The sequence below is a fragment of the Synchiropus splendidus genome, chromosome 8, assembly GCF_027744825.2.
Source record: "Synchiropus splendidus isolate RoL2022-P1 chromosome 8, RoL_Sspl_1.0, whole genome shotgun sequence".
Classification (NCBI taxonomy): domain Eukaryota; kingdom Metazoa; phylum Chordata; class Actinopteri; order Syngnathiformes; family Callionymidae; genus Synchiropus; species Synchiropus splendidus.
The window spans coordinates 12,500,790-12,524,684 of NC_071341.1; the positions used below are offsets into that span (position 1 = coordinate 12,500,790).

The window sequence follows — 23,895 nt, forward strand, 5'->3', positions numbered from 1 at the left end:
CATGAGATATTCGCTGAAGCCCGATGAACTAGCTCCAAGTGTCAGTGCAAACGTGTGTGCTGCGGCTAAACCTTCAACTGAGATTATAGTTTGTTTGGGTTTGTTAACGGATGTAGCAATAAAAATAGCTCGACTGCTGATCCAAAAAGAATTCTTTATTATGAAGGTCCATCGATCACAACCCTCAGTCACCAGTCAATCACACTGAAATGTCCTCAGAAGTCTCAACAAAGTCTGGATGGGAGGCGCTGGCATACCCAAAGATGACTCAACAATTCTCCATCACGACTCTCCCTGACCGGCTTCTCCTCGCTTGAACTGGAATCAGACATGTACATTACTTCACCGGTCAACAACAAGAAAGAACACACTTTAAGCTTTGATGGCATCAACATGATCTGGGTGTGACACTTTCGTTTCCATGAGGACCATTCATAACAATCTACTTCCTGGTCACACTGACACCTGGCCTTAATTGTGAAGGTCAACAGGAGGTTTGTGGAAAAAGAACTCACTGCGTTCTTCAGAAGGTTCCCAGATTTTGTGAAGATATTGTGCCGTCGTGAAGATCTGCTGGCCTCAGAGGGGTTCTGAGAGGACGTGTTTGGCCCTGACTTCATGTTACCCAAACTCTGGAACAACTGTGGACTGGATGACTGAGGAGGGATTGGAACCTGAAGAGAAGGAGTGTAGGTCTGGGTCGGAGGGTAGCTCTGTGGAAAGAGGCTGGTCTGTGTGATGCCTCCAGTTACGAGGTACGGTTGGGTCTGCGAAAAGGACTGGGGCACAGTCATGGGGTCCAGCAAGGTCGGGGGCGGTGGCGGCGGAAAGCTGTCTGCATCCTCTGACAGATCTGGGACCAGGTCATAGTGCCGCTTTCTAAGCTCCCCCAGCCGGATGCGCTCCTGCTCCAGCTGACTCTCCAGCTGCAGAACCTTCACCTGAAAGACCAGCAGCAGTCAGGAGTTGATTTTAAAGAAGCACAGACCCAGAGTGGGCAGAGGAACTGACCTGGGCCTCCATCTCTTCTTTCTTCAGCTTGATCAGAGACAACCCAGAGAAGTCCATGTCTCCTGCAACATAGTGAGCAGGTTCAGGACATGACCCGCTCCAGCGAACACACACCGCCTTCACTCTCTCTACAGTCATTTGGGTTCTGGCATAATTTCACTCCTAATGTTCACAAACGGAGTAAACAGGAAATGGAAGCACAACGTCCTGTCCTTACTGTGGTCAGAGAATCGCCGCTGTCCATGCTTGGTGGAGGTGACGACCACAGCGGCCATGTCGTTGACGTGTCGCGATGCCTGCTGTAGCACATTCAACTTCTTGTTGTTGCGGTCGGCCTTCACCTGGAACATGACAGATGTATGTTTTTATGTTTTGTGGGGTCATTTCATTGACTTTCATGCTTTCTCCAGCTTCTCCCCCGAAACCTAACCATGCAAAATCTGAAACAAACTGAAACCCAGTTATAATACATTACTTTTACTGATGTTTCACCCCTCTAAACCTTGTGAGGACAGGGGAAAATGTCCTCACAAAGCCACATGTCCTCACAGGAATGTGGCTTGTCGAGACTGGGCACTCACAAGTATGGCGAAACATGCCCCCCCATACACACACACATGCATTTTGTCTTCCTCTCTTAGGACCATTATTCACATACATTGATATAATGCTTTCCCCAGCATCTTCCCCTAAACCTAACAATTTAAAGTAAATGACTAAACTCAACCTTTACTCTTAACCAAACTAAAACCCCATCATAATAACGCAGGTATTTTGTTATTTTAACCCACAGAATGAGACTTGACAAAGTGAGGACCTGCCAAAATGTCCTCACTCTGTTGATTAAAAACGCATACAGGTTCTCACAAAGATAGAAGTACAAGAACACACACACTGTTGATAAAGTTTGTACCTTTGAAGCGGCGACCAGCTGAGCCGTGCTCGCTGCAATTTCGTGAGACGACGCGATGAGTTCCTCGTACGTTCCTTGATCCCCAACCACACGGTCAGCAGACTCCCTGGACACACACCAGCTCAGCAGTCGTCCTGTATGTAAGTGTGTGTGTGTGTGTGTGTGTGTGCGTGTGCGTGTGCGTGTGTGCAGTAGTCCTTACAGCAGCTGGGTGGCACCCCAGCCGACAGCCTTGGAGGCAGAGATTAATCCTTCAGTCCAACGTGAGTTTTTGGCATAAAACTCGGGGACAGACGCTGCACCCTAAGAAAGCCACATTAGTACTAGTACTGCTCAGGTGGAAGTACTTTGTGTTCTTGTGGAGCTGGTCTTCATGGCAGCAGGAGCAGTAGCAGTACTAGCAGCAGGTCTCAGTCACTCACTCGTCCGCCCTCCACAATATCCTTCTGCAAGTCCGTTGCTGAGGTAACCAACATGTGAACAGCCTGGAACAGAGAAGCAGGTGAGGCTGAGGGTGAGACGCGGGACAGCTGGCGGACGGGAGGACTCACCTTCATCAGGTCCGAGCAGGAGCCCAAGATGCTGCAGTAAACAATCAAGGCTGAGTCAGGAGAAAAGAGGTGGGGAAACCTGTGTCTCACCTCTGGTTGACCTCCAGCTTCAGGCCGGACGTTTCTCTCTTTGCCTGGGTCAGAATCTCCTGTAGAGCAGAGCGACAGGTCTTACTGTTGGAACTATGAGGGCCCAATGCGGAGCCCTGAGGGACACCAGGCTTCGTACGTCCATCCTCAGCACGGCCTCCTCGATGGCGGTGGACGTGGCCATCATTTCTCGGTCCACCAGTTGTCCCAGTTCCTCCTTCTTCACATCCTCACCTGTGGGCCGCAGCTCCTGACCGGACCAACGCAGACTCCGGTTACAATCACAGAACCAGAACCTCAAAGATGACAGAGCCGCCTCCTTTAGCAGTCTACACGAGTGAATCAGGACTGACCTGGGCCAGCACCAAGAGCCGCTGTACAGTGGCACGGAGGGCTGCTGGGTCAGCCCGGGTCAGAGTGGACTGGAACTTCAGGTCCTTTAAGAACTGAAGACAGTTGTTGGCACAGTCCCGACAGCTGTCGGTCAAACCTGCAGACCACGACATGCTCACATGACCAACAACGACAGTGTGTGTATGTGTGTGTGTATGTGTGTGTACTGACGGTCAGCCTGGTCAGTGGGGGCACTGTGGGACGTTGCTGCTGCGTTAACAATGGTGTCGGCAGCCAGGTGAGAGAACTGAGTCACTGATCTAAGAAGAGAGCTGGTGTCTGGAGGGGAGAGAGAGAGACAGACAGAGTTACGTGCAGGGGCGCACACATACACACACACCCACATACCACTCCTGTTTCCCAGATAAGCCATGTGACTGTGCTGCATCTTGTCGATGGACCCCAAAGTGATTTCAGCTCGATTGACCAAATAATCTGAGAGGAGGGAGAGACTTCAGTCAAAATTTGACATCCTGACATCTCTGCGACATCACGACATCTCTACGACATCACAACAATATCTCTGCAACATCACAACTAGGCCTCAGCAATATCTCTCCTACACGTATGTGACATCCCAACGACATTCCCTGCGACATCACAACAACATCTCCGCAACACTACACAGCATCTCTGCAACATCTTCACTACATCGCCGTGAAGGTAAGATGGCGCACCAGGTGAGCTGATGCAGCGAACGTGAATGGGGTCGTCCAGCTTGGATACAGCATCCAGGACGATACCCTCGGCCTCGACCACAGCGCACTGCAACAGACTGAACTGTTCCTCCTGCAGCTTATGAACCAGCTCTGCCTCTCGACCCGCCTGTGACATCACAAACACAGAAGACCGTGAGGTGGCACCGCAGATGTCCCATCACAGTCCTCGGATCAAACCTGCTGGTACAGCTGGGCCCGCAGGCCGCTGAGCTCCAGGCCACTCCTCTGCTTCTCCTGCTCCACCAGGTTCTGCTGCACCTGCCGCAGCGATGCCAGCTCCGCCTCTCGCTCCCTCACCGCACGCAGCAGGTTGTCACGCTCCACCTGCAGGCTAGCCACAGTGCTGCTCATCTGACTGCCAGCCTGGACAGTGACAGCAGATCAGAACCAGGACCTTGTCAGCGTTGTGTCTCAGTCAGCCGGATCAGTACCGATTCATTACTCTGCAATAGGTTGTTTGCTCGAGTCAGATCTGCTCGGGTGGTGTCCAGTTCTCGTCTCAGTCGGTCTATCTCCACTTTCTGCTCTGCGTTGATGTTGATCTGCAGAACCAGACCACAATGAGCAAACAGAACTGGGTCGGGGCCGGCCGACAGTACCTGCTGCTGCAGCTGGGCTCTCAAGGACTCCAGCTCTCTCTGGAGCCGGTCCCGCTCCAGATCCACAGAACTCTGCTGGGTCTGAAGCTGCTTCCGCAGAGACAGAAGTTCTGAGTCCTTGTCCTGGGCAGAGCGAAGCAGCACCTCTCGCTCCGCCTGCATGGCGGCGACATTGCTGCTCGTCACCACTCCATCCTTGAAGAAGACCAGATGCTCATCATGTGTGGATCAGAACCAGAGTGGCCAGTCTGGTAGTCATAAATGCGCTCTGGCAGAGACCCTGTACCTGCTCCATTTGGGCCAGTGAGCTACGCAGCATCGCCATCTCTGCTCTCTGCTCCAGCAGCTCTTGGTTCAAGCGCTCCACTTCCTGGTTTTGCTGCTTCAGCTGCTCCCAAAGCAAAACTTCAATCCAAGACATGAAACAGAGGATGAAGCCCAGATGCCGGACTCACCAAGTTGGCCTGGTCCTGTTGTGCACTCTGCAGCTGCTGCTCCACAACCTCTTTGGACCTCTTGAAGTCCTGATTCTCCTGAAGAGCGCTGCTGAGCAGCTTGACTGTCTCTGCATTCTGAACACACACAAACACACAATACGTACTCTTCGAAGACACTTATTGTAGCCAAATCATGAGTATCTATACATCTGGCAACTAAGTCTGTGTGGGTGTGAGGACAGGAAGTGGTCACCTTCTTCATCAGCTCAGCGTGACCCGTCACCAGCTCTGCATGTCTCTCCTTCAACTGAGAGAAGCGAAGTTCTGCAGCCTGAGCACGACCTGCAGACCAGTCAGGCGAGGTCAGCTCTTCTATGTCTCCTCCTGCTCCACCATCTCCTACTCCTCCTCCCACTCTCCTCCTGCTCCTCCCACTCCCGCCAAGCTCCTCCTTCTCTCCACCTGTTCCTCCCACTCTCCTAATGGTCCTCCTTCCACTCTCATCCACCTCCTCCCACTCTCATCCAGCTCCTCCCACTCTCATCCACCTCCTCCCACTCTCATCCACCTCCTCCCACTCTCATCCAGCTCCTCCCACTCTCCTCTTCATGCTTCCCTTCCACCTGTGGCATCTCCTCACCATCCGCCTCCTTGAAGCCGATCTGCGCTCCAGCGTTGGCAACGTTGGCACAGCGCAGTGCCTCCACCTCCATGCGCAGGTGCTCGTTCTCCACCAGCGCCACTTGCTTGTGCGAGCGCTGCTCTTCCACCTCAGCTTCCAGACGGTTCACCTGAGACTTGAGCTCTGTGACGCACCTCTGGGCCTGCCGGGGCACCAGGATTGGCTGAGGACCACCACCACAGTATTCGGATGGGAACAGTGGTTCTGGACTCACCTCTGACTTGATGAGCTGAAGTTCTGGTTTCAGAACCTCAAGTTCTTTCTTCAGGGTCTCGGTACCCTCATCCCTAGACTCCGCAAGAGCTTCCGGAAAGTTCATCTGACTGAGCAGGTAGTACTGAGGGATCTGAGCCTGTTCCCTGAGGTCCGGGTCCACCTCGTCCTCCTCTAGTTGCCCCTCATCAGGCATCACCACCACGGGCCTCTTGTACTCGGCCAATGCGGCGGCCCGCAGGAAGTTTGGAGGAGCCTGTTGGAACCACACAGGTCAACATCCCAGAGGACTCTATGTGTCTGTAAGGAGGGACTCACGCTGGGAAGGTCTGGGATCTGGATCACACTCTTGAAGAACTCCATCTCGCGGGCACGGTCGAAGAACTGGGTCAGGCTGAGGGAGAGAGTCACGTCAGAACTGGAGTGGCTCACTGCAGAGAGCGTTTCAGAACCAGACCAACCTCATGAAGAGGTCCCGGAAGCGTTCTCTGTGGCCCAGGAGCACATCGGGAGCAATGCCTGACACACACAGGTTGGTGAGGCTGTGTGCATGTGTGTGTGCATGTGTGTTGGTGACTCACGGCTATGGAGCTTGAACAGGAGCTGGACGCTGAAATGGTACAAGAAGCTGCAGTCGGGAATCAGAGGGATCAGCGGGGTCAGGCGGCACTGACCGGCAGGTGAGTTGGACTTGGCACCATTGGCATCCAGCTGAGCGAATACTGACCACAACAAGAAGTTCAAACTGAGTGTGGGTGGACCAGGGGTTGACATGATCTCTAACAACTCAGATGCCGTTCGAGCACTCGGAGCAACACCGTGGTGAGAGTGGTCTGGGCGAGAGAGAGGTCAAGGCTTTGGTTGTTTGGCCCTGTCTGATGAGACTCTCAAGCTGAACAGTAGAGAGCGAGCTTGACTGGCAGCTGGATGATGAGCCACCCTTTGATTCATCTGGTATTGTAATGGTCATTTGGACCCAGACCCATCATAGGTGTTGGAGACAAACCTGTGTCGGCCATCTTGAGTCCAGCGTCCAGACAGTCCAGCAGCTCCTGTGTCATGTCAAGCCTGCAGGACATGCATCCAGGTCACCACCCTCGCACACCCTTACTGGACCAGAACCAGAACTGTGGACTCACACTTTGGGCATGTCCACCCCTGCCTCTCTGTCCAGGGTCTCGTCTGAAGCCTCCATGTTCCCGGGAATCACTTTGTGCTGCCGACAACATGTTAGTGTATCAGACACCGGGTCTGCGTGTGTGTGTGTATGTGTGTGTGTATGTGTGTGTTACCTTGGCATGAAACTCCATCTTGAGAACCAGGTATTTGGCTGACAAGGCGACAATGTGACCATATCGGTCGTGTAAATTCCCCTGCAGACCAACAAGTTAAGTGAGTGGACTGGACGTGTTAGACACCATTCAGACACCAGAAAGTCTGTTTGGTTCAGAGCCCTGGTTAAGGTTAGGCATGTGTTTTGGATGGTTAGGTTTAAGGGGAGAGGCTGTATATCATGTCAATGAGACGTCCCCACAAAAATAGGGAAATGTGTGCGTGACGTGTGCGTGTGTGCTTGGTGTGTGACTCACCCACAGGATGCCCATGTCCTTCACAGTGTGAGAGTGTCTGTGAGAGTCTCGGACTGACTGAAAGACAGAGAACACAGAGATAAACCAACAACAATCACCACCATCCTGAGGGTGCGTGTCTTTACATTGGTGTGCCCGTCTCTCATGATCTTGTGCAGCAGGTAGCAGAACTTCCAGCTGACCAGCGAGCGACTGGACAATGGCAGGTTCAGCGCATATGACCAGAAGGTTCCAGCCCCACCTTCCTTGTGAGTACCCATGATGATGTCATCACCGTTGTCAAGGAAGCGTTCAATGTCAATCGTCATCACCCCCCCCCCACCACCGTTATCATCATCATCATCATCATCATATTCAAAGATACTGCGGACGTATTTCTCCTTGGGAGGTGTTTCTGCTGTCGTCATGATCTTGCTGATATTGTGGAGCTGAAACAGAGAAGAACCTGGATGAAGACATGTCTTCACTGGTTAAGCTGGCACTCCAACTCTGAGCTCTGCACACAAATACAAAGTCCATGTGTGTCACATGACCTGAAGAAGATGCAGATCTTGGTGTGCCCTGACCTCACATGTGTTCGAAGCCTCCCAGAGGCTATTGCTAAAACCAGATCTGCGCCTTCATGCCCGAGTCTTGATGTTCCCCTCCTTCATAGATGTGTGTGTGTGTGTGTTCACCTGCTGCTTCATGAACTGCTCCTTCTCCGCTGCCAGAGCTTTCTCCGTCTTGTTCTCACTCTTGTTCTTTGTTTTGCTCATGTTGCTGCCACAAGTCAACTCCACAGGACAAATAAGCTTCTGACCTGGCCTGAGACCCGAGTCCTGGTCCTGGTCTGAGGCTGAGGAGCTTTCTCTAGGCTGGAAGGTCTGTGACTGATGCTCCTCACAGGAAGAGAAGAATTCTCTGTGAATCAGTGAGTAGCAGTGAAGCTGGAAGAACTGGAAAAACACACATACCTGCTGGACAGGTTTACGCACACACACATACACACACCCTAACTTCAGTCAGTGGTCTTGGGGGCGGGTCCCAGCAAGCCTGGGTCCAGGCAGCCTGAGAGAGAGATTTACTGGGATGCAGGGGGGTCTCTGCCGACAATCGGGCGGTTCTAATGGGGAGGAGTGAGCGAGCAGGAGGGACCAAGTCAAACGCACATACACATGCACAGCTGCTGTGACCAGAGTTGAGACATGAACTTGAGAAACTCCCAACAAATATGTGACCAAACCAGAATCTGTTTTGAGGAGGAGTAAGCACCACCTCAGTCAGTGTTCAGCCAGTGTGGGTCTAGCTCTACTCTGAGTGTCCAGTGCATGACTCATCCCAGATGGGCAGCTCAGCAGGAAGAAGGTGGTGGCTCCGCACTCGAGCCTCATGCCAAGCGACAGAACCTCAGGTTGTGTTCGCTGCCGGCTGAAGTGGAGACTTCAGAGTCACGTGATACACCTGGAGCACACCGGGGGCAAACGTCAAAGCCACGTGTGGGAGCTGCTGCTGAACTCAAACCGAGTTGTGTGGAGGCCTGACCTGTGTTGCGATCCTGAGCTTGCAGGTCCTACTGCTCCGGCCCAGAGGGGGCGCGGTGTCCTGCCAGCGCTGCTGACAGGACGAAGAAGAAGCCGCGGCTGCTCCTCACGCCAACTAAACGTTATTTTTGAACAAGAATGAGTTTCATTTGTTCGCATTAGACACTATAATGCAAGCAACTTCACCGACCTAACGGCAGATTTCGAGAGTGTTTCTGATAGGTAAGTCAGCTTTTGGTTTTATCTGAGACTTTTTTCCAGGAGCGGCGTGATCTTCTGAACAGCATGCTAAGCTAAGGCTGACAGCCGGTGACTCGACGGTCTGTCGCTGAATGAATCATTCAACTAGTCTGCATCTTTCCGTCGACCGTGGCCCGAGTCACCGGAGGGAGCACGGGCGTCGAGGTCTCCCCTTATATCATCGCGAGTTTCAAACTTCCACCGTCTGCCAGATGAATGATCTGGTGGGGCGCGTGTCAGTGGTGTGCGTGCGGGTGTGTGTGGGCTTGTTTAACCTACTTTGCGGGGAATTCTTGTCAATCCTTGTGGCTGGACCCCGCAAGGTTAGGCCTCAATTTGAGGATGAAGACTTCAAAATATCTGGGTCGTTATAATTTAGAGAGAGAGAGAGATCAGAGTCTCCAAACATGGAGGCTCACACCTGAAGACTCACATCATCTCAGTGTGTAAGCCCTCGGCTGTCTATGGTACTGGAGGGGAAGGTTGCTCCTGTCTCATCGGTGACGGTGACGGTGATGTTTGAAACTGGCCTCTGTCCTCTTGTGTCCAGATTAGAAGTGATGGCGACCACTGAGGTGGAGTCTGAGAGCAGATCAGACCTGGTGACCTCTGACCCGGATTGCAGAGCCCCAGTCAAAGTGCTGTACTGTGGAGGTGAGTGCCACCTGACCCGCACCATCCGGTTGTGATGTCCTGCTTGTCTCACTTGTCTTGTGTTGTCGTCTCTGCAGTTTGCTCCCTGCCAACAGAGGTGAGACACACTCACACGCACACACACTCACTCTCCAGTGTTGATCATCACAATGTTTGTGTCCTCAGTACTGCGAGTACATGCCTGAACCAGCCAAGTGCAGACAGTGGCTGGAGAAAAACTTCCCTGATGTGTTTGCCAGAATGACTCTTGGTGAGTGTCAGTGCTGCCCTCTGGTCCTTCTGTTCTTCACTCACCTCCTGTGTTGTCATCTCCTTGTTTCCTCACGTACACTCCTTTCCTCAGCTCCATCCATGTTTCCTCATCTATTCCATCTCACTTGCCTTGTGTCCTCACCTCCTCCCTTGCTTCCTATCTAGCAAGCTACAGTTTTGTTGGGGTTCTTGCCATGGTGGCAGTGGAGCTGCAGGTGTGAGGGCTGAATGTCCTCCGGCTCTTGTGTTCACAGGTCCTGCCGCCAATGCGCCTAAGAAAGAGCCTGTCACCGGAGAGGCACCCCCTGCTGTGGAGGAGGAGGAGAAGAAAAAACAGAAGAGAGGTCTGCCTGTTAGCATCAACAGGAAGTGACGTCAGCAAGCAGATGTTGAAATACGCTTTGTTTGATCTTTGCAGGAGGACGAGGTCAGATTAAACAGAAGAAGAAGACGGTGCCACAGAAAGTGACGATAGCAAAGATCCCCCGAGCCAAGAAGAAATATGTGACGCGCGTGTGTGGGCTCGGAACCTTCGGTGAGAACAGCACTCCCTGTTGGTTGATGTCACCGTGCTTTGACTGACCCTGTGTGTGTGTCAGACATTGAGCTGAAAGAAGCCCAGCGGTTCTTTGCTCAGAAGTTCTCCTGCGGTGCCTCCGTGACGGCCGAGGACGAGATCATCATTCAGGGAGATTTTACAGACGACATTATCGACGTGATTCAGGAGAAGTGGCCCGAGGTGAGTGTGCGTGCCTCATAGACCTGTGTTTGGATGCTGACAGAGAAAGATGTGTGTGTGTCAGGTGGACGATGACAGCATCGACGACCTTGGGGAAGTGAAGAAGTGACAGACGAGGACCAGCCGACATCCTTGCGTTCCTTTTCTACTTTCTTTCCTGTAAATACACACTGGGCTGCTTTATAGCCAGAAACCTTTCTATTGTTTGCCAAAGGTGTGACGTCCTCACCCGGGCCCCTCCCCGCTCACGCTACTGTCGGAGAATAAAATGATAACACGAGTGCTCTGGTCAGTTCTTCCTCCGCCCCACATGTCAGAGCCGCCGCCATGTCAATATGTCTTCCTGTTTTTGTGGGCCTTATCAGCTCAGCTTCACCCCTGACTGAGCATGACACACACCCGCGCTCAAACCAAGCCATCACTCCCAGGATGAACATCTCGTCCGAGTGCTGCGTGTTCCAGACGCCGCGCCTCAACCAGGTGATGCCTCCGGTTCTGGTCCTGGAGGTGGTCTTGGGTTTGTCTGGGAACTCTGTGGCTCTATTGATGTTCATGTACCACATGGACAAGTGGAGGCCCAGCGCCGTCTTCCTGACCCAGCTTGCTGTGGCCGACACCATGGTGCTGTTCTGCCTCCCCTTCAGAGCCCACTACTACTGGCAAGGAAAGGACTGGGTCTTGGGCGACGCCGCCTGTCGGGTCCTTCTCTTCCTGCTGGCAGCCAACAGGGCTGCCGGCATCTTCTTCCTTACCGCCGTCACCGTGGACCGCTACTGCAAGATTGTTCACCCTCTGAACCGGATCAACCTGCTTGGAGCCGGCTACGCAGTGGGGGTCTCTGTCTTCCTCTGGGCTGTGGTGCTGCTGGCCACGGGCCACCTCCTGGCCGAGCAGCAGTTTCTCAGCAGCGACAACCGGATGCAATGCGAGAGCTTCAACATCTGCATGGGCCCAAATGCTCTGTCCACCTGGCACAGCGTCTTCTTTGTGGTCCACTTTGTCCTGCCCACAGCCATCGTGGCCTTCTGCACTGTCCGGATCACGTGGCAACTCTGCAGCAGACCGGCGGGCCACAGGCGGAAGATCAAGCGGGCCGTCCACTTTGTCCTGGCTGTGGCCCTGGTCTTCATTGTCTGCTTCCTCCCGAGCTCCGCATCCCGTATTGCTATCTGGGTCCTCAAGGTCTGGTACCAGCACTGCCGGTACTTTGAGGGGGCCAACCTTGCCTTCTACACCTCCATCTGCCTGACCTACTTCCACAGCGTCCTCAACCCCCTGGTCTACTACTTCGCCACGCCAGCCTTCAGCGGGATCTTCCGGAAGCTGTGGGACAAACTGCTGAGGAGAGAAGCGGCGGCGCGCCGGACCGTTTACGTGCTTCAAGGAGTACGGCTCTAGAGTCCGACCCTCATGAACCGCCGTGGTTCTGCTGACGGTCCGAGATCCCGGGACACCGGGTGTTGGATGGCGAGGCAGCGTGTCAGGCGCCCCATGCTATTCAACAGGATGTGAACCGAAACGGTTCAAAGATTCTTGAAACTAGTGCAGGAGAACCAGCAGGTGGCACCTGTGGTCATGTTCGTGACCTTGGTCTGGCGACATCTGGCGGACGACTCTGTAAAAGCAAGGTGGACGCATTTAGGCGAAATCTCGCGTGTTCGAGGCAAATAAAAACATACAACTGCGAGTGAAAAAGGTCTGTTTCTTGAAGCTGTGGTGAAAGTCTTCTCGTGGAGGAAGAAGCAACATCAAGACAGCGGGCTGCAGCTTTGAAACCATCAGGCTCTTGGTCCTTGAAGGTATCACGGGCGGGTCATTGAACGTAACAGTTCGGGTAATTCTCAATTATTCGGAGTGATTTGAGTCTTGTCTTGTTACACGCACGCACACGCGCACTCGCACTTGTATGTAAAGTGTCGCGTCGTCTTTCTCTAAGTTCTAGTTGCGAGCTCCCGCGTTCCGCGAAGGCAACATGATGTCACGGATGACGTCACCCGGGCTGGGCATTAGGACGCTGGTAAACATGTAGCGGAGCGCCGATCCATCAGCACCGACTCTGACCCGATGAGTGTCTCCGGTGAGTTCGGTTAAGCCGTGCGGCTCCTGAACACGATCCTTGCTTGACCCGGACCTGGGACTGGTTACGCGCCGGAACCGTGTTTCAGGCGACACCGCAGCGGCGGGAGATCTATTGTAGTGCGGTGGCGTCACGTGAAAACTGGGAAGATTTCAGACAACGATGACAGCCGACTATGACGTCACTGGCTGACGCTCCTACATATTTGCTGTGAGCTCCGATTTGGTCCCTTACTCTCAGGGTGGTGTGGTCCAGGCGCCACTACAGTGACGTCACGCATGTTGTCTTGATGTTTGCCCTGCAGGTCCCTGTAACCACAGTGGACCTCTGTGGGAGGTGTGGGGGTTTGGTCGGCCTCACCTCCAGGCCTCCCCCTGCTGACCATGGACAAGCCGGCAGCCATGAGTTCCGGGAAAGCCAGTGGGCTGAAGCCTCCCAGCAAAATTGTGCGCCCGACTGGAGGGCTGACCAAGACGTCTCCCTCTTCTGGTGGGTCACATGTCATCTTGCAGTGCTTCCAGTGGACCTTCTTTGGTTCTGAACCATAGCCCTCTTATTTCAGGGACCCACAAACCTGTTCCCCCTGAAAAGTCTCCAGTCTTGTCTCCAGGCCAGGAGGACTTCACGGTGGGGCAGCGGGTCTGGGTCAACGGCAGTAAAGCAGGCTGTGTAAAGTTTTTGGGGGCGACACAGTTCGCCCCTGGCCAATGGGCCGGCATCGAGCTTGACGAACCCATCGGCAAGAACGACGGGTCGGTGGCCGGGATCCGCTACTTCCAGTGTGAGGATGGGAGGGGTATCTTCACCAGACCCTCCAAACTGTCTCAGATGCCCCAGAATGAGAAGAAGGAAGCCAACGGAGAGGAGGTCCCGCCACCTGAGGAGGGGGTGTCTCGGCCACCCTCAGGAGCAACGCCGGCCTCCGAGTCTGGCCCTGCTGCTCGACCCCCATCTGGTACCACGACCCGGACCCAGAGCGTCCCAAGTGTCTGTCTGTCTAGTTGATGATATGTGTCTGTGTTTTCAGGCAGGAAGTTGAGCGGCACTGTGACCCGAATGATGGCGTCCAGTGAGTCGGTTTCAAACCTGTCTGACCCAGATTCTTCCAAGAAGATGAGGAGAGAGCTGAGACTTAGTGATAGAGTCCTGGTTAGTTTGTGTGTATGTCTCATGAACACTGACCCAGATTTGTCTCATGGACGGTTCTGATTTCGGCAGATCGGTGGGACCAAGGCAGGGGTGGTCCGTTTCCTGGGCGAGACGGATTTTGCCAAAGGTGACTGGTGCGGCGTGGAACTGGACGAACCTCTGGGCAAGAACGATGGAGCCGTGGCCGGCACGAGGTAAAAGAGTCACAGTCACTGTGTTCTTCCGTGGCTGGCCATCTGTTCTGTCATGCGATTGGCTGTTGAGGAGTCATGTGACATCAGCTCCCTCCAATCTCAGGTACTTCCAGTGCCTGACCCGGTATGGCCTATTTGCTCCGGTCCACAAGGTGACCCGCATCGGCTTCCCCTGCACCACTCCCACCAAGACTAAGAGTGGCCAGAGGAGGGCGCTCTTCAAGAGGAGTCCCAGCGCCTCGTCCATCAGCTCGCTCAGCTCGGCCACATCGTCCATTGGTGGAAAACCCAGCCGAGCCGGACTGGTGAGACTCTCTCAAAACTTGACCTAGCGCTTTGACGCTAGGACCAGAACCATCATCTGGTTTGTCATTCCTCAGCAGTTTTGCGCTGTAGTTTCTCGACCTGTGTTCCCTGCAAACCCATCAAATTCGCTCTGTCTTCCAGCTGACGGAGACCTCAGCGTGCTATGCTCGGAAGATCTCGGGCACGACGGCCCTGCAGGAGGCACTGAAGGAGAAGCAGCAGCACATCGAGCAGCTGCTGGCAGAGCGAGACCTGGAGAGGTGCGAGGTGGCCAAGGCTACCAGCCAGGCGGGTCAGGTCCAGCAGGAGCTGGTGCTGCTGAGGAAGGTCCGAGATCAGGTTGGTCTGCTTCTGTCTGCTGGTCCAGCCTGTCAGTCCCATGTTGATCGTGTGTGTGTGTCTGTCAGTATTCTCTGGAGATGGAAGCCAAACTGGATCAGCTTCGTTCACTGGTGGAGGCGGCAGACCGGGAGAAGGTGGAGCTCATGAACCAACTGGAAGAAGAGAGGAGGTGAGACACACACACACACACCCATACGTCCAGCGCAGCATGAACCTTGTGACTCTCTCAGGAAGGTTGAAGACCTCCAGTTCCGTGTGGAGGAGGAGAGCATCACCAAAGGAGACCTGGAGGTGAGTATTGGGGCAGAACCTCCATCTGCCATGAACATGTTGCTCAGCACTGGCTGAAGGGTTTGGACACCATAGTGCCCCTGCAGTTCTGGTCCCAGCTCTGGGACCGCGTTCTCCCGGAGGGTCCACATCAACTAACCCCGTCTGTGGTTCCGATCTGTCCATGTCTGACTCATCCTCTCACTCTGGCTGCATCTTGTTGTCAATTGCTCTCCAATCTGGCACCAAACCCTGAAGCTTCAATGACCTTCTGCTCTGATGTCACTTCCTGCCACACAAAGTACCAGATCGGCTCAGATCCACCGCTAATGAAGTTTGTAAGTTTGTGCTGCTGTTTTGTTGTCATCGACAACTTCAGGCACATGTTCCTCCCCGTCCACTAACACCCATATCACCGGCCGAGTACAAACATGATTTTTGTGTTATATCAGACGGAAAATTCTGCCTGAAATACAATATATGATCAAGTGCTTGTTTGGCGCCATCATCAGTGGTCAGCCTGAGCCGAATGGACAAGCGCCGATCTGGTGCGTACAGTGGGTGTTGGAGCTCTGCCCACTCTCTGTGGTTCCATCCCCTCCAGACTCTGAGCTTGCTCCATGCTGAGACTCGTGTCCTCTGACAGCATGTGCGAGTCTTTCTTGTCTTCCTGCTTCAACTAACAGACGCAGACTCGACTGGAACTGGCCCACATCCGGGACCTGGAGCAGAATCTGCTCCTGGAGAAGACCAAAGCCGATAAGCTGCAGAGGGACTTGGAGGACACTCGGGTAACTCCTGGAGACTCAGTAGCGGAACCGGAACATTGCTGATGAAGCATCTGGCGCAGCAGTTGCTGTGACTACCCGATGGACTTGGACTTGTCTGACTCGTGTCTCTGGACACAGGTGGCCACGGTGTCGGAACGCTCGCGGATCATGGAGCTAGAGCGGGAGGTGTCGGACCTGCAGCTGCGCCTGCGAGCGTCGCAGCAGAAGGAGGACATGGAATCTATATCCCAGCAGCAGATCCGAGGCCTGACACTGCAGATCCAGAACCAAGAAAAGAAGGTCTAACACCACCGGTGCCAGGGATGCTGTGCAGCTACCCTCTCTGACAGGCACTTCTGATCAACAGATCAGTGAACTGAGTGTGGACCTGGAGACCAGGGTTCAGAAACTACAAGGTTTGCAGGAGGACAAGGACTCGCTGGAACTACAGGTCCACTCCCTGGTGAGACCGAACTTCACACAGAAGACTTGTGAGCGCACCAACACTTTCTATGATTTATCCTCTCAGAGTCAATCCCTGGACACAACTCAGGAGGAGAACCAGAGGACGCAGAAGAACATGCTTGGTAAACACACACACACACACACTCACACACTTGAGCAGCACGATCAATGTTTGCATGTCTGCGTTAGAACTGGAGCAGACTCTGGACCGGTCTAGAAACGACCTGCAGACTCTGGAGGAGCAGAGCCAGCGCAGAGAGATGGAGCTGATGGTCCAGGTCACTCAGGTGAGCTGGAGCTCCTGGTGATGTGATTGATTCTTGCGTGATCATGTGATCAGCACCACCTGCCAGCTCTCACCTGCCTCTACCTGTTACCTGATCATATCTGGAGGTTAAAGGTTACTCAAGTGCTAGAGGTCAGGTGAGGTCAGCTGAGCTGGACACCTGTTGTGATGGGAAGCTCCTCCTGCACTCAGTGATGACATCACCAGCACAGTCCTGGGTCACTTCCCAGAATCCTCTGCTGTTGACCTCCTGTCCCTGATTCAGAGACACCTGACTTGCTTGCAGTGATGTCATCAGTGGGATCACCAGGCTGAGTGGAGCTCTCTCCATCATGTGTGGTCTGAGCTGCTGACACTGGGGGGCGCTGCTGTCTCATTAGCACGGAGGCGTCCGCAGGTGAAACCTTTGTGTCTGACAGGTGTGTTGTATCTCAGGTGAGAGAGGAGCTGGAGCGCTCGCGAGAGTCTGTGCAGCAGCTGGAGGGACGCACACACACTCTGGAGTCTGAGGTGAGCTGAACTAAGCTGTGTGTAAGTGTAACAATTCTTGACAAAACTTATGCCTTTGTGGGGACAATTTGGCTTGACCCCTCAAGGTTTAGCCTGAGTTTGAGAATGAGGCCTTCAAAATAACTGGGTCATTATAACTGGGTTTCAGTTTGGTTTAGAGTCCTAGTTACGGTTGGCCATGTGTTTTGGAGGGTTAGGTTTAGGGGGAGAGGCTGTCTTTGTAAGAACCTTATGCATTCAACAAAGTGAGGACATTTTTGCAAAGTGGGGACATTTTGGTAGATCCTCACTTTGTCAAGCCTCATTTTAAGGGTTAAAACTACAAAATGGCTCAGTTATTATAATTGAGTTTTAGTTTGGTTATGAGTAAAGGTTAAGTTTAGCCATTTGTTTTAGATGGTTAGGTTTAGGGGGAGAGGCTGGGGAAAGGGTTATATCAATGTCTATCAATGACAGTCCTCACTAAGATAGGAAGAAGTGTGTGTGTGGGCTTGTTTATACTGCCTTGTGGGGACCAGTTCCTGTCAATATGCTATGCTCATGGGGACCTTATTTCTTCGTGGAGACCCCACAGGTCCAAATTTGAGGATGAAGACTTCGAATAACTGGGTCAGTATAACTGGGTTTCAGTTTGGTTCGGAGTCCTGTTTAAGGTTAGCCATGTGTTTGCATGGTTAGGTTTAGGGGGAGAGGCTGTGGAAAGGGTTAGGTCGATGAAATCTCCCCACAAAGATAGCGGTACAAGTGTATGTTAAGTCACTGTGAAACCTCACAATGTCCCCACATTAGCAATACAAACATCTTTGTGTGTGTGCGTGCGTGTGTGCGAGAGAGAGGCACAGACTCAGGACCACACGACACATCACAGTTTTCAGGATGGTTGCCGTCCTTGAAAGTGGACAGCCAGGGTTTCAGGATCCCTCAATGGCCCCCCACCCCTTGAAACGACGACGCTCTTGTGATTCACGCTTGAGTGGCTCAGAGCTCAAAGAGGAAGTGACATAGTGAGGGTAGGGGGGGGCTGCTGCTTACATAATCAGCTGTGTGTGTGTGTGAGGCAGAGAGAGAGAGAGCGGATGCTTTATTGATGCTCAGCCTTCTGGGATGTGGTGTAGGCAGCTGTGTGTGTCGCTGCACTGTCACTGGAAGATTCTGCTGCAGGTCCAACTTCATGTTTGTCCAACGAGCGACAGCATCCTGCACGTAGGTGACCTTGTGTGTTTGCACGTGTGCGAGGATGCTGTGTGAGCTTCAGTGATTCAGTCTGTGTGCACCGGGGGTGGTGTGTGTCTGTTCTCTGTTGTCTACAATCCTGTGTGTGCGATGGCTGGTCTGAACATGTGTGCGAATGTCGTCATGATGACGAGGTTTCTTCAGTGAAGCACTTGGAGTAGCGCAGCAGCGTCCACCTCTGTGAGCTTGTGGAGACAGCGTGTGACCAGTGTGTGTGTGCGTCCTCAGCTTGACTCGGTGAAACAGCTAAACGCAGATCTTCAGCAAGACCTGAGTCGCTCTGAGCAGCAAGTCAGTGCGGAACTTCAACGAGTCCAGGTTCTCCGCAAAGAACTGTGAGTCAGTGGTGAGTGTGTGTTGGTGCGCGACACACACAAGTTACATGTTGTTTTTCTTGGTTGCAGTGAGGACCTGACCCTGGCCTCCCGGCCATCTCAGGTACTGTCTGTCCTCCGTCCATGTCAGTGGAGCTCCGTGTCTACAAATGTGTCTGTGACCCTTTCATTTCAGCTCCAAGTTGATTCAAGCTGTCTGCAGACAAACACGAAGACCAGGTAGATCTTACAGCTGCGTGCGTGTGTGTGTGTGTGTGGACCTGGTTTAGCTGTACTGGTGGGGACATTTTTGTCTGTCCCCACAAGGTTAAACCTCAGTTTGAGGGTTAAAAAGGTCATTATAAGGTTAAGGTTAGCCATATATTTTGGATGGTAAGATTTAGGGTGAGAGTCTGGGGAAAGGGTCATGGCAATGAGAGGCCCCACAAGGATAGAGATGCAAACGTGTGTGTATGTGTGTGTGTGTGCGCGCGCGCACACATGTGACATTGTCAAACATCTGTCCTGATGATTAAAGTTCTATCGACAGCCTGCAGGAAATTGAATCCCAGAAATAGACCGCTGTAAACAGAACTTCCTGTCTCCAAAATAAAAGACTGCTGAAAGTGTCTTTCACAGAGAGGACCACGAAGATAATCAGACTCAAGAGCCCATCACTCAGAAATACCAAGACCTGGAGCAGGGCGTGATGGGAGGGAGGAATCCTGAAGGAGGAGCGCCACCCTCAGGTGAGAACATTGACGGTTGATAGTGGGAGGCCATGTTGACGTCTGTTGTCCTACTCTCCTGCAGGGGACGCTGTGTTGGAGCAGCTGAGGGAGGAGAAGGAGTTTGCAGAGGGCCAGGTGAAAGACCTCATTGCCACAGATACGGTTGATGTCCTTGTTGGCGCGGTTACATCACTGCTGTTTTCCGGCAGATCAACTTCCTGAACAGCGTGATCGTGGACCTGCAGCGGAAGAACGAGGAGCTGAAGGTGAAGCTGAAGGCGCTGGCGCTCGCCGAGTTCAATGGAAATGAGGGCACCGACAGGTGAAGCCGCCGGTCGACTCGTTACCGCGACAACGGGTCATCTCATTCACCGCTCTGCATTTCAGTTTTGACAAGGAAGTGTCAAAACGACACAAGAAGACACCGCCCCGTCTTTTCTGCGACATCTGCGACAGCTTTGACCTTCACGACACAGAGGACTGTCCCACGCAGGCCCAGAGTCCAGACTCGGTCCCGCACACCAGCTACCACGGAAACCCAGCCGACCAGCGACCTTACTGCGACATCTGCGAGGCCTTCGGTCACGCCACCGAGTCCTGCAACGACGACCAGACCTTCTAGAGCAGGCCCGCTCTGATCTCAGTCCTAGGAGTGCCAAAGCCCCGTCATCCTGTATTTTTCTAATGTTTTTGATGATGTGTCGCTGAAGTCCAGAACCACTCTGCCCCTTTCATCTTTGTTCACACAAGCATATCCAGACTAAGTGTCTGGTTCTGGTCCGGTTGGAGCTCCGAGTACAGCCAGTGGAATGCTTTCGGTCTTGTGGAAGGACTGGAGATACTCCCAGGAGATAGTGTTGCTGTGACAACAGGACGACCGGCGTTGATGACGACCAAAATAACTTTGTGAAAACAATGGCTGACTGCACGTGTAGATGACTGCTGGTCTCATGCAGTGAGACGAGCTAAACTTTGATCCTCAGGAACGGAAACATTCACAGGAATAACAAAAGTGTGGAATTTCTAGTGCGACGTCAGCTTGTTAAGCTAACACTAATAAGCTGTAGAGCCGTCACTTTACACCTCAAGCTTTTTGTGTCACGTGTGTCAAGGACCTTGGAGCTTCAGAAGTGACGCATGTACATAATATCATGATTTTTAGTTAGCTTGATGCTCAATGTTCATTCCGCCAGCATGACTCGTGTCCTGTAGCTTTGCTTCTGCACTCAAGACAGTTTTGCACAAGTACCATGAAAAAAACCTGTTGCCTAGGTTAGCTGCTAACAATCGTTACAGTACAAGTGTTATCGCAATGGCATCATCGAGGGAAAATAAATGCTTGAGGCCAGTGCTAACAATCTACTGATATGCTAAATTTACTGGCTGATGCTAAGCTAACAAGGTTGACTTTCTTGATTCACTCTGTTGTGAAGCACAAATGTTTTGTAGTCTTCCCAAACTAGCCTGGATATTTTTATATCAACATGCTATAGCAGCCATCATGTTTGTACCGTAGTTGACTTTCTATGTGACGTGTTCGCAGCAGCACAGACGGTGTTGGTGCCGGGAGGCTCACTTTGATATTCCCATGCTTCTCGCTGTGTTTTGTTGTTGGTACAAACTTCTGTTTAGAAGAGGCGCTCCAATAAACTGCACTTTAACTCACCATCTGAAGTTGCCACTTCGTAAGAGAAACCACCCATCCGTGAACTGTAGGTGGCGCTGTTGATGCTCCAGAGACAATCACTGAGTGCCTGCGGGCGTTGTGAGCGCAGTGCTCTGTGCATGAAGAATCCTAAATGTCTGTGAGCACGGTGTGAAAATAAAAAAGGCAATTTGTTTTCGGGCATCAGGCGACGACCGTTAAACACACTGCTCCCTCTGCTGGATAGTCCAGATTGGATCGTGACGGTTCACTCGCCCAGCTCTGTTGAGCAAGTTGCTGTCTCCAGAGAGTCAGACTCGTGGCTTTGTGAGTTTTATTAAGAAAAACACAAACAGGATAAAAACCGTCGACTGATGGAATAAATAAAACCATAAATCTTCTGTACACAAACAAAAATGGTCCCAAAAAAAAAAAAAGAAAAAAGATCTTTATCTCACAGCTGTTTTCAGTTTGACGAACGAGAAGCAACGCGACGACAAGAGTGACGCTAACTTATTGAGATGCTAATGAATGTCAAGCTAGCATGATCTGTTCCAGCGTACTGGACTGGGAATGAGGTATATCTGCCGGTCCGCCTGCAACAACCACCTGCCCGCTCGCCACGACAAGACGTCTCGTACCGTTCTGGTCACAGGTCCGTTAGCATGAGGTCGCAGGTCCCGATCTGAAACACCGACTTCAAGTAAATCGTTGCCACGCAAGATCCACTCGAGTGAAAGCACCCAGGTGTGAGACCACTGAAGACAGGTGAGGAAACGTCCCAGCTGCGCCCCCCGGTGCAGACAGCTGGAACCTCTCACAACACCATGTCATGGTGCCGTCGCACAAAGCACGAAACGACGCAAGAGGGCGGAGCTGCTGACAACAGGAGGCGGGACGTCTTGACCGAAGTATTTCCCGGGTAAAATGACTTTAAGGCAAACATGGCACCACGACTGTCGATCGAAACTAGATACTCGTCGTTAGCATGAATTAGCCTGGTGGCTAACTAGAGGGTGAAGACAGAAGGCGGTGGCAGCAGCGACTCTGCGTGACCCAGTGTGACGTAACAGTGCATCGACCCTCCTGAGAAATCTGCCGCACGATCCTACACCGACAGACACGAGGCGAGGAGGAGGCGAGCGAGCGAGCAGGACATGGGGGCGCTGCTCTGAGACCACATTAGCACGTCCAGCTAAGAAAAAAGCACACGGTCTAAGAGCAGCGCTCCGAGTCACCGGGGTCCACCAACGGACCCTGGTCGTTTTTGTCACAAGGGGGTTCAGTGTTTGGCCCGACGTAGCGCCACTACCCGGTGGCGAGGGGACTGCAGCCTGGTGCAGAGCTTCTCTTGGCATCAGTGTGGAGGAGGAAGCACGGGGGGAGGGGGGACCAGTGAACAGAGGTAAGATCCACTCGCCCTCGCAGCAGGAGTGTCGGGGAAGGACGGCGACGCTAACCCTCAAAGTCATGAGACTCCATCTTGCTCTTCTTGATGGGCGGCGCCTCGTCGTCCAGGTCCTGCGACATACACATCAGTCAGTCAGGTCACGAGTCCCAGCGCCTCCCAGCACCTGAGAGTTCTGACCTGAGTGGCTTTGCTGTCCAAGGAGTCCCCCGACAGACCGTCTCTCTTCGCTGCCCGCTCCACACCATCCGACGCCAGTTTCCCTGCACCACGACCACAGCTGTAAACCGTGCTAGTTCTTGGCCGGGACCGGACTCACCTCTCTTGAGTTCTGGACTTTTCACATCTCCATTGTCTCGGTGGGACGAGGGCGCTGAGTCAGCGGCTGGACTGGTGCTACAGCTGTTTTCCTGTTTGACAGGAGACGAGTCGGCGATGGAGCTCTGGTTACTGTTGTCGTCTGCGCGGGAGAAACGCAGATGGGATGAGACCTGGGTCCCCAACCCGGTCGCCATGGATCGGACTCACCGTGCATGTCCATCATACCAGGGGATGAACTGTTCTCTGGGGTTGTCAGTTCAGAGCCATACTTTTCGTCTTTGCCCTTCTTCTTGCTCTTGTTTTTCTGGAAGCACGACACATTCAGTACCACTCCGTCACAGTTGGTACCAGAGCACATACAGGTACAACTCACCTCATCAGACTTGGGCTCCGTGACTGGCACCCACTTGTAGATGCGCAGCGACGTGTCTCCCACCGTCACCCACTTCTTCTCCCTGGACAACAGAGACTCGTGAGGTCACTCGAGCGCCACCTTTCGCCCAGCGGCTCATCACAACAACATCCAGACAATGACAAGGTTCTGTTGGCCCACTGGGCAGTCGGCGACTGAATTGCGAGAGGTTTGATCGGAGCATTGGAAAACACAGCTGCGGGGAGGGGGCGAGGGGCACAAAAGTCTCAGAAACGGTGTGTGTGTGTGTGTGTGTGTGTGTGTTCGGCCACGCGCCCGTTCCCTCACCCGCCCCCACCATCAGAATGGTTCTGGCCCTGACTCCCGGGGGTTCCGCCGACCAGGACTCGCACCTCCGCCTTCGGGGTTCGGTGCCGGCAGCAGGTCGGGTTCGTCCGCCGCCTGGGCTCATGGCTTCATGTGACTGCGGCGTCATGGCTCCCGGGTCGCAGAACGACCGTGACCAGCGCGGTACCACGTCCGAATCTCCGCTGTCGCTCCCGTCCGTCCTCGACGCTCTCGTGCTTCAGTTGGATCCGAATCGAGCCCGAAATCCGCGCTTTCTTTCATTCCCATCCCTCCCCCGAACCCATTCCCCCCCACCCGCTCCGCTCCCGCTTAGATAACAAGCACCTCCCTTCTTCTTACCATTTCCGAACCTTCTCGATGGCGGCCATGACCCGCTTGATGTCATCCTTGGCCCTGCTCCGGGTCTCGGCTCGGACCGACCGTCCCGACATAGTCCCGGTTGTTCAGAGGTTCGAGTTCGCCGGCGCCGCAGACACAATGCAAACAGTGCGGCGACCAGTGCGCATGCGCGGGTGAAGAACACGCAGGGCGGGGCGGCTGCCGACGGA

At 53.3% G+C, this 23,895-nt stretch overlaps 5 protein-coding genes across 12 annotated transcripts; 3 read left to right on the plus strand and 2 right to left on the minus strand.

Annotated features, from left to right (window-relative positions):
* Positions 1 to 119: 119 nt before the first annotated feature.
* LOC128763600 (huntingtin-interacting protein 1-related protein-like) lies at positions 120 to 9,250 on the minus strand. Of its 6 annotated transcripts, none has more exons than XM_053872577.1 (33): positions 8,722 to 8,825; positions 8,191 to 8,640; positions 7,875 to 8,100; positions 7,562 to 7,625; positions 7,323 to 7,465; positions 7,198 to 7,254; positions 6,901 to 6,981; positions 6,748 to 6,824; positions 6,615 to 6,676; positions 6,190 to 6,330; positions 6,070 to 6,127; positions 5,927 to 6,002; positions 5,610 to 5,864; positions 5,354 to 5,537; positions 4,967 to 5,055; positions 4,732 to 4,848; positions 4,563 to 4,664; positions 4,277 to 4,471; positions 4,109 to 4,219; positions 3,855 to 4,040; positions 3,636 to 3,783; positions 3,130 to 3,393; positions 2,919 to 3,055; positions 2,705 to 2,815; positions 2,566 to 2,624; positions 2,476 to 2,506; positions 2,347 to 2,409; positions 2,127 to 2,227; positions 1,925 to 2,030; positions 1,229 to 1,352; positions 1,012 to 1,073; positions 516 to 941; positions 120 to 318 (listed from the first exon to the last, which is right to left on the minus strand). In XM_053872577.1, the coding sequence occupies exons 3-33, from the start codon at positions 7,953 to 7,955 to the stop codon at positions 283 to 285; spliced, it is 3,747 nt and encodes a 1,248-aa protein (XP_053728552.1). In that variant the 5' UTR covers positions 7,956 to 8,100; positions 8,191 to 8,640; positions 8,722 to 8,825; the 3' UTR covers positions 120 to 282. The 6 variants fall into 6 exon arrangements, with proteins under 6 accessions (XP_053728552.1, XP_053728557.1, XP_053728553.1 ...); XM_053872582.1 differs by lacking the exon at positions 8,722 to 8,825 and having other exon boundaries at positions 3,130 to 3,237; positions 3,307 to 3,393; positions 8,191 to 8,704; XM_053872578.1 differs by lacking the exons at positions 8,191 to 8,640; positions 8,722 to 8,825 and adding an exon at positions 9,240 to 9,250.
* On the plus strand, positions 8,547 to 10,885 carry denr (density-regulated protein). Its single transcript, XM_053872598.1, has 8 exons — positions 8,547 to 8,942; positions 9,511 to 9,614; positions 9,692 to 9,711; positions 9,780 to 9,864; positions 10,121 to 10,210; positions 10,285 to 10,401; positions 10,466 to 10,605; positions 10,670 to 10,885. Exons 2-8 carry the CDS (start codon positions 9,521 to 9,523, stop codon positions 10,712 to 10,714), a joined length of 591 nt encoding a protein of 196 aa, XP_053728573.1. The 5' UTR covers positions 8,547 to 8,942; positions 9,511 to 9,520; the 3' UTR covers positions 10,715 to 10,885.
* Positions 10,886 to 11,034: 149 nt separating this feature from the next.
* Positions 11,035 to 12,086, plus strand: LOC128763606 (hydroxycarboxylic acid receptor 2-like). Its single transcript, XM_053872593.1, has one exon. The coding sequence runs from the start codon at positions 11,035 to 11,037 to the stop codon at positions 12,001 to 12,003; it is 969 nt and encodes a 322-aa protein (XP_053728568.1). The 3' UTR covers positions 12,004 to 12,086.
* A 479-nt stretch (positions 12,087 to 12,565) lies between these two features.
* On the plus strand, positions 12,566 to 20,966 carry clip1b (CAP-GLY domain containing linker protein 1b). Of its 3 annotated transcripts, none has more exons than XM_053872583.1 (22): positions 12,566 to 12,892; positions 12,987 to 13,171; positions 13,245 to 13,637; positions 13,710 to 13,831; positions 13,901 to 14,025; positions 14,129 to 14,330; positions 14,473 to 14,670; positions 14,739 to 14,842; positions 14,904 to 14,964; positions 15,630 to 15,734; positions 15,852 to 16,013; positions 16,081 to 16,176; positions 16,243 to 16,300; positions 16,368 to 16,465; positions 16,900 to 16,974; positions 18,436 to 18,542; positions 18,612 to 18,645; positions 18,718 to 18,761; positions 19,149 to 19,270; positions 19,335 to 19,387; positions 19,462 to 19,574; positions 19,640 to 20,965. In XM_053872583.1, exons 2-22 carry the CDS (start codon positions 13,066 to 13,068, stop codon positions 19,872 to 19,874), a joined length of 2,613 nt encoding a protein of 870 aa, XP_053728558.1. In that variant the 5' UTR covers positions 12,566 to 12,892; positions 12,987 to 13,065; the 3' UTR covers positions 19,875 to 20,965. The 3 variants fall into 3 exon arrangements, with proteins under 3 accessions (XP_053728558.1, XP_053728560.1, XP_053728559.1); XM_053872585.1 differs by having other exon boundaries at positions 12,567 to 12,892; positions 19,161 to 19,270; positions 19,640 to 20,961; XM_053872584.1 differs by having other exon boundaries at positions 12,587 to 12,682; positions 19,640 to 20,966.
* A 255-nt stretch (positions 20,967 to 21,221) lies between these two features.
* Positions 21,222 to 23,844, minus strand: bcl7a (BAF chromatin remodeling complex subunit BCL7A). The gene is made up of 6 exons (XM_053872599.1): positions 23,687 to 23,844; positions 23,000 to 23,081; positions 22,834 to 22,930; positions 22,625 to 22,765; positions 22,486 to 22,568; positions 21,222 to 22,418 (listed from the first exon to the last, which is right to left on the minus strand). Exons 1-6 carry the CDS (start codon positions 23,776 to 23,778, stop codon positions 22,353 to 22,355), a joined length of 561 nt encoding a protein of 186 aa, XP_053728574.1. The 5' UTR covers positions 23,779 to 23,844; the 3' UTR covers positions 21,222 to 22,352.
* Between the last annotated feature and the right edge of the window lie 51 nt (positions 23,845 to 23,895).

Coding starts and splice junctions, on each gene's coding strand:
- LOC128763600 (XM_053872578.1), bottom strand. CDS start 7,955: ATGAGCAAAACAAAGAACAAGAGTGAGAACAAGACGGAGAAAGCTCTG. Junction 4,472..4,562: donor CACTGGCCCAAATGGAGCAG/GTACAGGGTCTC, acceptor GTCTTCTTCAAG/GATGGAGTGGTGACGAGCAG. Junction 319..515: donor GGAACCTTCTGAAGAACGCA/GTGAGTTCTTTT, acceptor GTCTGATTCCAG/TTCAAGCGAGGAGAAGCCGG.
- denr (XM_053872598.1), top strand. CDS start 9,521: ATGGCGACCACTGAGGTGGAGTCTGAGAGCAGATCAGACCTGGTGACC. Junction 9,712..9,779: donor TTTGCTCCCTGCCAACAGAG/GTGAGACACACT, acceptor TTGTGTCCTCAG/TACTGCGAGTACATGCCTGA. Junction 10,211..10,284: donor GAAGAAAAAACAGAAGAGAG/GTCTGCCTGTTA, acceptor TGATCTTTGCAG/GAGGACGAGGTCAGATTAAA.
- LOC128763606 (XM_053872593.1), top strand. CDS start 11,035: ATGAACATCTCGTCCGAGTGCTGCGTGTTCCAGACGCCGCGCCTCAAC.
- clip1b (XM_053872583.1), top strand. CDS start 13,066: ATGGACAAGCCGGCAGCCATGAGTTCCGGGAAAGCCAGTGGGCTGAAG. Junction 13,832..13,900: donor GACTTAGTGATAGAGTCCTG/GTTAGTTTGTGT, acceptor TGATTTCGGCAG/ATCGGTGGGACCAAGGCAGG. Junction 16,014..16,080: donor TCCAGAACCAAGAAAAGAAG/GTCTAACACCAC, acceptor TCTGATCAACAG/ATCAGTGAACTGAGTGTGGA.
- bcl7a (XM_053872599.1), bottom strand. CDS start 23,778: ATGTCGGGACGGTCGGTCCGAGCCGAGACCCGGAGCAGGGCCAAGGAT. Junction 22,931..22,999: donor CGGAGCCCAAGTCTGATGAG/GTGAGTTGTACC, acceptor TCGTGCTTCCAG/AAAAACAAGAGCAAGAAGAA. Junction 22,766..22,833: donor TGGTATGATGGACATGCACG/GTGAGTCCGATC, acceptor TCTCCCGCGCAG/ACGACAACAGTAACCAGAGC.